The sequence below is a fragment of the Salmo salar genome, unplaced genomic scaffold (genome assembly GCF_905237065.1).
Source record: "Salmo salar unplaced genomic scaffold, Ssal_v3.1, whole genome shotgun sequence".
NCBI classification, from domain to species: Eukaryota; Metazoa; Chordata; class Actinopteri; order Salmoniformes; family Salmonidae; genus Salmo; species Salmo salar.
Window position 1 is genome coordinate 140819 of NW_025548481.1, and position 11737 is coordinate 152555.

Sequence of the window (11737 nt, forward strand, 5' to 3'; positions counted from 1 at the left end):
AAGGGGATCCATGTTTATATTGGTAACTAAGGGGATCCATAAAGTTGTATTGATCTGAAGACATGATAACGGCACTTGACACGTCCCTCGTCTTTTCTCAGCAACCAAGTGATGACGCACAGAAGCTGTTAATAAAATGTCCAAGTGAATATCTGACGACAACACGTCTTTTATCACTGAAGTGTCAAGACACACTGACATTGACTGTTCTCCCCTCCAATGAGTCGCCTGTCGGTCCGGACACGGTCCCTTATCGTGAGGATAGAACATTCGATAATCATCCAGATTAATGAAGATTTCTTATCGCTAAATACTGTTTATTAGTAATCAATAATAAAAAAATACACTGAGTTTAGAATACATTTCTAAATGCTTTTTCATTCGACTGAGAAAATTCAACAAACGAACAAGGACCTTTTTAAAGACACCCGAAAGGAGAGGACATTCTGAGATGTGTCTAAACATGGGCAAACAGATATGCAACAACATTTCATTTAAAAAAATTGTATGTTTTGAGGTGTCTGTCTTATATCTGAGCGCTGTAAGAAAGCTCAGGATTTATTTATAATTATTTTACAGTGGAATGACCCTTTGATGTGGAAATGACCTATTTATTCACTTCCATTCATTTTCCGGCCCAGTACTGGGTTACCTTCAGACAGTTGGTACTGGGTTACCTTCAGACAGTCGGTACTGGGTGACCTTCAGACAGCCAGTACTGGGTTACCTTCAGACAGTCAGTACTGGGTTACCTTCAGACAGTCAGTACTGGGTTACCTTCAGACAGCCAGTACTGGGTTACCTTCAGACAGCCAGTACTGGGTTACCTTCAGACAGCCAGTACTGGGTTACCTTCAGACAGCCAGTACTGGGTTACCTTCAGACAGCCAGTACTGGGTTACCTTCAGACAGTGTTGTGGGTGTGGTAGATCAAAACAAAACTGTTTAGACTCTGCAGACATTTTCCCGAGAAGACAGATTTTTCGGGACGTCACATCATGGTCTGACAAACACACCTGCTACGAAAAGTCAATTCTGACATAAACTGCATCCCATCTACCAAACCGTGTAGCTCAGCCACCTTCCACCACAGATACGGATGTGGTACAGTGAGATGCAGCCCAGATATCGCTAGTTTAATTAAGAGTCTAGAGAACCAAGGGTTCTACTAAACTAACATATGGAATTGTTTTAAGATTGTCATACCAAGAATCATTTAGCTTTTTTGATTTAGTCAACAACAACAAAAAATAAAATATCTAAAGGAAGTTTGTTTTAAAGCGTCTGTCCTATATCTGAGAGGTATAAGAAAGATCGGGGTTTTATTTTAATATTTGTACCAATATTTAACAAAATATAAATGTCACTAAAACTACTTTCACATACTTCCATTCGTGTTTTTAACCGGTACGAGGCGACCTTCAAATCAAATCAAATTGTATATGTCACATGAGCCGAATACCGTGAAATGTTTACGTCCAGTGAGGTTTGAGCAAAACATGTCGTTTAACGGCCTAACCATTCCGACGCTCATTGTTTTTCTCAATTAATATATTTTTTTTTTAACTCATAATGACATTAATAAAACAACATCACAAAATATACAGGTAATTATATACAAAAAAAAAATCTATGTCCCAGAAAGATGCTACGACAGTGTTTACTGACGGGCTATTGGTCCTCTTCCCGGACCGTCAGTCACCCAGTGGGAAAACATCCAGATTGACCTGTAAACAGCGATCTGATGATCTCATATCGTTGGATTCAGTGGGAACTCCATGTCATCCTCTATGTCCAACTCTTGGTCTGTATCATCTGAAATGTCTGACTCTATTTGTCCTTGTGATAGAGGCGATGATGTGGAACACTGCAACCGACTGTGAGTGTGCGTCATCTCTGTAGCCTTACATCTGAGGTTCACACCGGACTCCGGTCTCTCCTCGCTGTTTCTCCCGGTGCTCTCGTCCTCCAGATCTGTCTTACTGCCGGTAGGGTTTTCCTGGGGGAAATAACAACAACAGTGACCAATCAGCCACAACGTACATTTCACATTGGGTATACCGTTGCCATTGTGCATGAATATTACGCACAAGCTACTCAAGGACGAAATCTATAATAAATGTTTTTTTTGTTTTTGTTATAGCTTGAAATTAGATATAAATAGCCTTTACTCTATTCATAATTGACAGTTTTAATCGAAAAGTACATTAAAACACAGTCCTAATTTATTCATACCTGCTTCAGTCGCCTCCACTTGGCTCTTCGATTTTGGAACCACGTCTTTACCTGGAAAAACAATGTCAACGAGAGAAATGTTTTAAAAATGTTACGCTGCTAGATTCTGTGTCAGATAATTTACCTAAAACTATAGGCCTATTTAGAAATCAGTTAAACGAAATGTCTTTAAAAAAATTACAAATAAATGTAATTGATGATAACGGATAAAACGGATAAAACCCAAGTGATTTACCGAAGGTAACCTGACATGAATAAGATACTGCATGTAAAACATACTGCTGACCTGTCGTTCACTCAGTTGTAACATTTTAGCCAGTCGTTTTCGTTCTGGCGGTAACGGATAAAACGGATAAAACCCAAGTGATTTACCGAAGGTAACCTGACATGAATAAGATACTGGATGTAAAACATACTGCTGACCTGTCGTTCACTCAGTTGTAACATTTTAGCCAGTCGTTTACGTTCTGGGGGTGAAAGGTACTTCTGGGTCTCAAACTTCTTTTCCAACTCTATTGTCTGGTCGTTGGAGAATCGGACTTGTCCACCTTTTCTCTTGTGTAGTGGACGCTGAATGAACGGACTCCATAGAAGTTGTTTACCTTTGAAGACAATACAAATAAGAAAATAATGATTTAATATTGAAAAATATTTTTATACAAATGGGGCAGAATTATGTGCGAATGTTAGACCTTTAAGTAGCTCCAAAAGTTGAAAATAAATCAAAAATAGTTTTCGTTAACTTGATTCGTTTCTCCTCCAGCAGAGACCTAAAATGGTTCTATGCAAATATTGACAGTTATTGTAATCTTTCTTGTCCGTTTTTGCAGGCATCCGTTTAACATCGTTTTTTTTAAGGAAGGCCGTGAGTTGAAACTTGAAGCTGAGTGGAGAGAATAGAACTATGGCAAAATATCCGTCCGGTGTTTCCTGTTGCTTTTACTTCATCCGTTTTATCTCATTACTAACGAGCTTTCCATCAACATACTGCTATTGATGCAATTTAAAATCGATAATATGTTTTAATCAGCTTATCTCATTTAACTATAATCATAACAATAGTTCAATCCTTTAAAAAAATATATATATATATATATATTTTTTTTTAAAGGATTGAACTATTGTTATGATTATAGTTAAATGAGATAAGCTGATTAAAACATATTATCGATATATATATATACACACATATACATACAAACACATCTTCCAAAAGGGGAAAAAAAAAATCATCGCTTTTTAAAAAGAGATATGATTCATTATACCCCCAAAAATATTTTGGTTTTGTGACACAATGATCAAACCCAGATTTTTCTTATAGGCATAAATTGAATTATTTAATAAATCAAATAAATTGAATAAAATATTGAAATTCAAAAATAAATTCAAAAGTCACCCTAAAGATTTTAAAATTGCGTCAAGTGCACAGGCCTATTTCATGTTTGCAGTTTGATTATTATTTTTAACAACCATAAAAGTCACATCCACCACAAAGGAAATGAACAATATCAGACAAACGAATCCCGGCTATCAGAAGCCGAGTGTTTCCTGAATGTGTCTGTATTGAGGATGTCGATAAAATAATCAGCATCACGCACGACTCCCGGTGGAAGAGGCGGCTGGAGGCCGCCAGGAAAACATTCAACAGCTTCTGAAAGCAGATTTACTCCTATCGAGAGCTCAAGACTTCCTGTATGAACGGAAAGGGTCAGGCTTGCTGAACAGAGAGGCAGTTCACCCCCAGGGCGACACTTTAATGCTGAAATAACAAGTGACTTAGAGCATGTTTAGTCGCAGGATGCATCAGATGTTTCAAACAATAACGGATTTAGCAACAACAACAACAAAACAAAACAAAAAAACTCAAGGTCGTTGATTTAAGTGGATCAACACTTTAAGAATTTGCAAATTAAACAGATAACTTAATCTATTTAGGCAAATGATGTATAGGCAAATTATGCCTGAAGTAAATCAACTACGTTCAAGCATGGTACAATGCTTATACATTCTTACCTCTAAAACATACTACCACTTTAGGATGGGAAACCTGCAGTACGCAGGGAATAAGAATCTACTTTCAAAATCAAGTACACGCACAAACATTTCATCTCCTTTCGCCTACACATTACACATGGGTTATTACAGATGTATATAGAAGTTGTCAACATTAAAGTATCTTAACGAAAAAAAATCATCCAAACAAAAGTAAGAGAATTGATATGAGTTCAACTCACCCAGCGGATCGTGTCTGAGTAGAGCGTGAGTATAGTCCCCCATAGAGCGGTGGAATGGATACAGTGAATTAGCGAAAGCCCCGGGGGCGTACGTGGCGGTCAGGGCAGCGTGGTGAGACAACGCAGGGTGGTGGATCGGTGTCGGTTCATAGATAGGAGTCCGGTACGGAGAGACCAAACTGGTGAAGGATGAATTCGGTGACGGTAGATTTGGCGTAGAGACCACCGCTGAAGACTGGGCCATGGTGTCATTTCTCCCCAGGATATCTTCTATGTAGAATGGTGTTGGGTGGACGGGTTGGATAGGGGTCGGCGCGTAAAGAGGAACACCCATGGCTGAAGGCGCACTGTGTTGGTACTGCATGATCACCTTGCGTAATAAATAATATCTCTATCCAACTGTATTATCTTCTGCTGTGAAAGGAAGAAGTGTAGGAAACCTATAGGCGCCTCTTTCTTTCTCTCTCCATGAGTAGCTGATTTTTGTTGGCTGGTGAGTGTGACCCCCAGTTAAAGCTACTTCATATCTCAGCGTTAGAGGGAGGAGATAACGGAGCATGACACTTCCTGCAGGTACACACACGCACACGCACACGCACACACACACACACACACACACACACACACACACACACACACACACACACACACACACACACACACACACACACACACACACTGCGATTGGTCCCCTCGCCAAATACACTTAATAATTCAATAATATCCAATCATTAGGCGATCCTTTATCTTACCTTTAAGCGTCTATGTTCATGAATAAAATAGGCCTGTACACGTTATCTGTTTTTTTTTAAAGATGGTATGAACATCTCCTGACGTGTGACACATGTAATAAGACATTTCTTTATAAGTGATTTAAATTCAATAGGCACGTGGTTTTCTAGATTAAATAGACTATTCACGTGGTTTTTCCAGATTCTATAGACTATTCACGTGGTTTTCTAGATTAAATAGACTATTCACGTGGTTTTCTAGATTCTATAGTCTATTCACGTGGTTTTTCCAGATTCTAGAGACTATTCACGTGGTTTTCCATGTGCGTAAAACGTAGAAGAAGAAAAAAAATCTGTAATCTGTAAAAAAGTGAATTATATTGGATTATAAATGGAGGTATTGCCTGAATCATTCGGATAGGATATTTGGAGCACATTATCACAGACTGTTACTACATATTACTACGGCAACAACAGATGGTAAAATACGACTGTGTCTGGTGACAGGTGATTAACTGGATGATTGAAATGATCCTGAGGGTGATTCCTGTATCAGTGAGCCAATAGAGAGAGACACTATAATAGACGGTCAGTATAATAACAGTGTTGTGTGTGTGTGTGTGTGTGTGTGTGTGTGTGTGTGTGTGTGTGTGTTGTGGGCCTATTATTCATGTTAGTGGTTTTAAATAGCTTAACTGAATAGGCCTCTATCGGATTATTCCCGTATCGTTTCCTCTTCTCTGTTAAACAGTAATGAATAAATTCCGTTAGAAACTTCTCTAATGTTTCAGTTTGATGTGCTCAAGTCACGATAAGTAATCTATGCTCTCTCTCCAGTTTAAAAACAGAGCCTATGACTACGAACAGGCCCTAGCCTATATTTTGAACATTTGTGCAATATTTCGCAGCTATTTGGGTGTATTCTATATTCACTGAAGCTGCAGTTTTGTAACTCGGCTCTTTTCAGCTCTTTAACAGTTATTTTTGATGCAAATTGTGCGCCGCCGCAAAGCTGAAATCCCATTGACAATAGTCCCACTGATTAGCCGATTCGATTTTTTCTACAAACGAGTCACTCCAATAGAGGAAACTTTCTAGCGTTGTAATTTAGATAAAGAGACTCAAAGAATAAACATTGATATGAGAGAAGCTGAGACATTTCGCCTGACATGAAAGTCAAATCACTAGATGGCTAATATTTGGGACTTTGACAATCATTGCAGTGAATTGATCGGAGTGGCGTCCAGACTCCTGTCGGACACACAGCTGATAATTACAGAGAGCAGGGTGGGTGCAGGGTGGGAGCAGGGTGGGTGCAGGGTGGGTGCAGGGTGGGAGCAGGGTGGGTGCATGGTGGGAGGAGGGTGGGAGCAGGGTGGGAGCAGGGTGGGTGCAGGGCGGGAGCAGGGCGGGTGCAGGGGCGGGAGCAGGGGCGGATGCAGGGCGGGGGCAGGGGCGGGTGCAGGGCGGGAGCAGGGCGGATGCAGGGGCGGGTGCAGGGGCGGGAGAAGGGCGGGTGCAGGGCGGGTGCAGGGCGGGAGCAGGGCGGGTGCAGGGCGGGTGCAGGGCGGGAGCAGGGGCGGGTGCAGGGCGGGAGCAGGGGCGGGTGCAGGGCGGTTGCAGGGTGGGGGGGTGGGAGCAGGGTGGGAGCAGGGGCGGGTGCAGGGCGGGTGCAGGGGCGGGTGAAGGGCGGGAGCAGGGTGGGTGAAGGGTGGGAGCAGGACGGGAGCAGGGTGGGAGCAGGGCGGGAGCAGGGTGGGAGCAGGGTGTTGGCGCCACATGTCCGATTTTTTAGACACGTTTTGAATTTAATAGAGTCAATTGTCCCTATTTTTTAATATGTGGTATATTATTAAAGCTAATCCCATGAATATCCATAAGGCCGTCTAGGCTACTTTATCCAGTCATTTGTGAGAGAAAGTAAAATGGTGCAGCCACAGGCTTTAGGTCTATAATCTGTAGTGTCACAGTTGGATATTCGTTTTCAACAAATTATACAAACTGGTTCTTCAGCGGTGTTATCACCTGATTAGGTCCATGGTGTTAAAATGAAAGACTCATGATGATTAGGCTGCCTACATGTAATTACAGTCTATCTGCCCCCAGATTACCAAGTAACATCATAGATTTTTGGACAACAATTAAAATGCTTATGGTTTGCGACCTGCTTTAAGCTGCCTGGAGACAGGTAGCCTAGTGGTTAAAGTGGAGGGGAGGCAGGTAGCCTAGTGGTTAGAGTGTTGGACCAGTAACCAGCAGGTAGCCTAGTGGTTAGAGTGTTGGACCAGTAACCAGCAGGTAGCCTAGTGGTTAGAGTGTTGGACTAGTAACCAGCAGGTAGCCTAGTGGTTAGAGCGTTGGGCCAGTAACTGAAAGGTTGTTAGATTGAATCCCCGAGCTGACAAGGTAAAAATCTGTCGTTCTGCCCCTGAACAAGGCAGTTAACCCACTGTTCCCCGTTAGGCCGTCATTGTAAATAAGAATTTGTTCTTAACTGACTTGCCTAGTTAAAAAAAGGTTAGATAAAAAACACAGAGTGGAGGGGAGGTAGGTAGCCAAGTGGTTAGAGTGTTGGACTAGTAACCAGCAGGTAGCCTAGTGGTTAGAGCATTGGGCCAGTAACCAACAGGTAGCCTAGTGGTTAGAGTGGAGGGGAGGCAGGTAGCCTAGTGGTTAGAGTGTTGGACCAGTAACCAGCAGGTAGCCTAGTGGTTAGAGTGTTGGACTAGTAACCAGCAGGTAGCCTAGTGGTTAGAGCGTTGGGCCAGTAACCAGCAGAATTTGTTCTTAACTGACTTGCCTAGTTAAATAAAGGTTAGATAAAAAAACACATAGGGTAGCCTATCATGGTTTCACTTTTCCCCACTGAGTGCTGACTGCCTGTGTGATTTATGGACCACCTAAACAGAAGGAGCAACATGGCTGCCATCTACAGGAAGATAGATATATAGAGCAGAATAGTTTTGTATTTTATTTCTGAAGGGTTAAAAAACTGTGCATGAAAACAAGTCATCTCTTATTGAATGACAACAACACACATGTCATGATCCCACTTCTAGGAGTAGTACTGTTGACCAATCACCGAGAAAAGGCCGTCTAAGTAAAAAAAAAAACAGTTCTTTTCTGGGTAAAAAATGGGCTTATATGGTGGCTGTGACATGGATTTTTAGAAAAGGCACCTCATCTTGGTGGAAATGTACGCCGTTTTAAAGCTAATTTCCTGCAATTCTACACATTTTCCCCCCATGCAAATGAGAGATAAAGTTGAAGTTTTAAAACGCATCTCTCCTTTAAACTGATCTCTCCATCAAGGAGTCAAATGGCAAAATCCAACCTGAGCACAAATTACGTGAACAAGAAGATCAACATATTAAATATTTTCCTGGATTTGAGAAAATAATACTAATATATTTAAACGTTTATAGCGCTTTATATTACAGTTATCTAAAACTTAACTTGTCCTCTGCAATATCGTAAAGCGTTGAAATCATGACATTACGTGCTTTGGAGGAAAATAGGGAGGTTTTCTATTAAAGTCATACCCAGACTTTTAGAAAGGACTGCTTGACGATTAGCTTAGCAACCGCTGATAACGGGAACGTGATTGGTCGATATTCTGCTGTGCGGAAAAGCGTTATATGTTCCTCTATTCATTTCCTGATTCTTAACTCCTCCTTTTCGAATATGGCTCAGCCAACCAAAATCTCTCCAGAGGGGAGCGGCTGAAAATGGATGTTTCCGGTTTTCAAGATACAGTATTTTCCATAGAATTAGGGATTAGAATACTAGAATCAGTGGCGATATTAACATGTAAATCTTGGTATTTTTTAAATGCATGCCAGCAAAGCCACTACACAACACAACACTAAACAATACAATAATTGCACTATAAATGGTGACAAACAGTGCCCACAAACTGTTAGGGCCAACATAAAGCTGTCCCTACAGCAGAGCTTTCTATTCAGCACCATGGAGTGAATCCTTACCACTGCTACACCTGGATATCAGCGGAGCCTCGTCTGGCAGGGACACAATTCATTCAGCCTCATTTACTGCCTTTAAAAAAAACATACAGTACCAGTCAAAAGTTTAGACACACCTACTCATTCAAGGGTTTTTATTTAATTTTACTATTTTCTACATTGTAGAATAATAGTGAAGACATCAAAACAAAAACTATGAAAGAACACATATGGAATCATGTCGTAACCAAAAAAGTGTTAAACAAATCAAAATATACTTTATATTTGAGATTCTTCAAAGTAGCCAACCCTTTGCCTTGATGACAGCTTTGCACACTCTTGGCATTCTCTCAACCAGCTTCATGAGGTAGTCACCTGGAATGCATTTCAATTAACAGTTGTGCCTTGGTAAAAGTTAATTTTGTGGAATTTCTTTCCTTCTTAATGCGTTTCAGCCAATCAGTTGTGTTGTGACAAGGTAGGGGTGGTATACAGAAGATAGCCCTATTTGGTAAAAGACCAAGTCCATATTATGGCAAGAACAGCTCAAATAAGCAAAGAGAAACGACAGTCCATCATTACTTTTAAGACATGAAGGTCAGTCAATCAGGACATTTTCAAGAACTTTTAAAGTTTCTTCAAATGCAGTCGCAAAGACCATCAAGTGCTTTGATGAAACTGGCTCTCATGAGAACCGCTACAGAAAAGGAAGACCAAGAGTTCTCTGCTGCAGAGGATAAGATCCTTAGAGATTAACAGCACCTCAGATTGCAGCCCAAATAAATGCTTCACAGAGTTCAAGTAACAGACACATCTCAACATCAACTGTTCAGAGGAGACTGTGTGAATCAGGCCTTCATGGTCAAATTGCTGCAAAGAAACCACTACTAAAGGACACCAATAAGAAGAAGAGGCCAAGAAACACGAGCAATGGACATTAGACCAGTGGAAATCTGTCCTTTGGTCTGATGAGTTCAAATTTGTGATTTTTGGTTCCAACTGCAGTGTCTTTGTGAGACGCAGAGTGGGTGAACGGATGATCTCTGCATGTGTGGTTCCCACCGTGAAGCATGGAGGAGGTGGTGTGATGGTGCTTCGCTGGTGACACTGAGGAGGCTATATTGTAGAGGCTGTTTATACAGAATTTTTTTATAAAACCCATATGAACTATATCTATAATTAAAAACCTAATCAAATCTCATTTTATTGGCACATACACATATTTAGCAGATTTTATTGCGGATGTAGCGAAATGCTTGTGTTCCTAGCTCCAACATTATAGTAGTATCTAACTAAATGCTTGTGTTCCCAGCTCCAACAGTGCAGTAATATCTAACTAAATGCTTGTGTTCCTAGCTCCAACAGTCCAGTAGTATCTAACTAAATGCTTGTGTTCCTAGCTCCAACAGTGCAGCAATATCTAACTAAATGCTTGTTCCTAGCTCCAACAGTGCAGTAATATCTAACTAAATGCTTGTGTTCCTAGCTTCAACAGTCCAGTAGTATCTAACTAAATGCTTGTGTTCCCAGCTCCAACATTGTAGTAGTATCTAACAATTCACAACAAGACACACACATCTAAAAGTAAAATAATGTCATTAGGAAATATATAAATATTAAGACGAGCAATGTCGGAGTGGCGTTGACTAAAACACAGTAGAATTACAGTATATACATTTTAAATTAGTAAAATAGTATGGAAACATTATTAAAGTGACTAGTGTTCCATTATTGAAGTGACCAGTGATTCCATGTCTATGTATATGGGGCAGCAGCCTCTAAGGTGCAGGGTTGAGTAACAGGGTGGTAGGTGGCTAGTGATGACTGTTTAACAGTCTAATGGCCTTGAGATAGAAGCTGTTTTTCAGTCTATCGGTCCCAGCTTGATGATCTTTTTGGCCTTCCTGTGACATTGGGTGCTGTAGGTGTCCTGGAGGGCAGGCAGTTTGCCCCTGGTGATGTGTTGGGCAGACCACACCACCCTCTGGAGAGCACGGGCGGTGCAGTTGCCGTACTAGGCTGTGATACAGCCTGACAGGATGCTCTCAATTGTACATCTGTAAAAGTGAGGGTCTTAGTGGCCAAGACTCATTTCTTCAGCCTCCTGAGGTTGAAGAGGCGCTGTTGCGCCTTCTTCACCACACTGTCTGTGTAGACGGAGCATTTCAGATTGTCAGTGATGTGTACGCAGAGGAACTTGAAGCTTTTCACCTTCTCTTCTGCAGTCGATGTGGATAGGGGATGTGTTCCCTCTGCTGTCTCCTGAAGTCCATGATCAGCTCCTTCGTTTTGTTGATGTTGAGAGGGAGGTTATTTTCCTGGTACCACTCCGCCAAGGCCCTCACCTCCTTCCTGTAGGCTGTTGTTGGTAATCAGGCCTACCACTGTTGTGTCGTCTGCAAACTTGATGATTGAGTTGGAGGCGTGCTTGGCCACGCAGTCATGGGTGAACAGAGAGTACAGGAGGGGGCTGAGCACGCACCCGTGTGGGGCCCCTGTGTTGAGGATCAGCATAGTGGTGTTGTTTCCTGGGGGGTGGGGCGGCCCGTCAGGAAGTCCAGGACCAAATTGCACA

At 41.5% G+C, this 11737-nt stretch overlaps 1 protein-coding gene across 1 annotated transcript; it reads right to left on the bottom strand.

Annotated features, from left to right (window-relative positions):
* Positions 1–300: 300 nt before the first annotated feature.
* hhex (hematopoietically expressed homeobox) lies at positions 301–4950 on the bottom strand. Its single transcript, NM_001139863.1, is given in 4 exon segments — positions 301–1999; positions 2236–2286; positions 2659–2837; positions 4470–4950. Coding segments are annotated over 4 exon segments (843 nt in total). The 5' UTR covers positions 4834–4950; the 3' UTR covers positions 301–1750.
* Positions 4951–11737: the final 6787 nt, after the last annotated feature.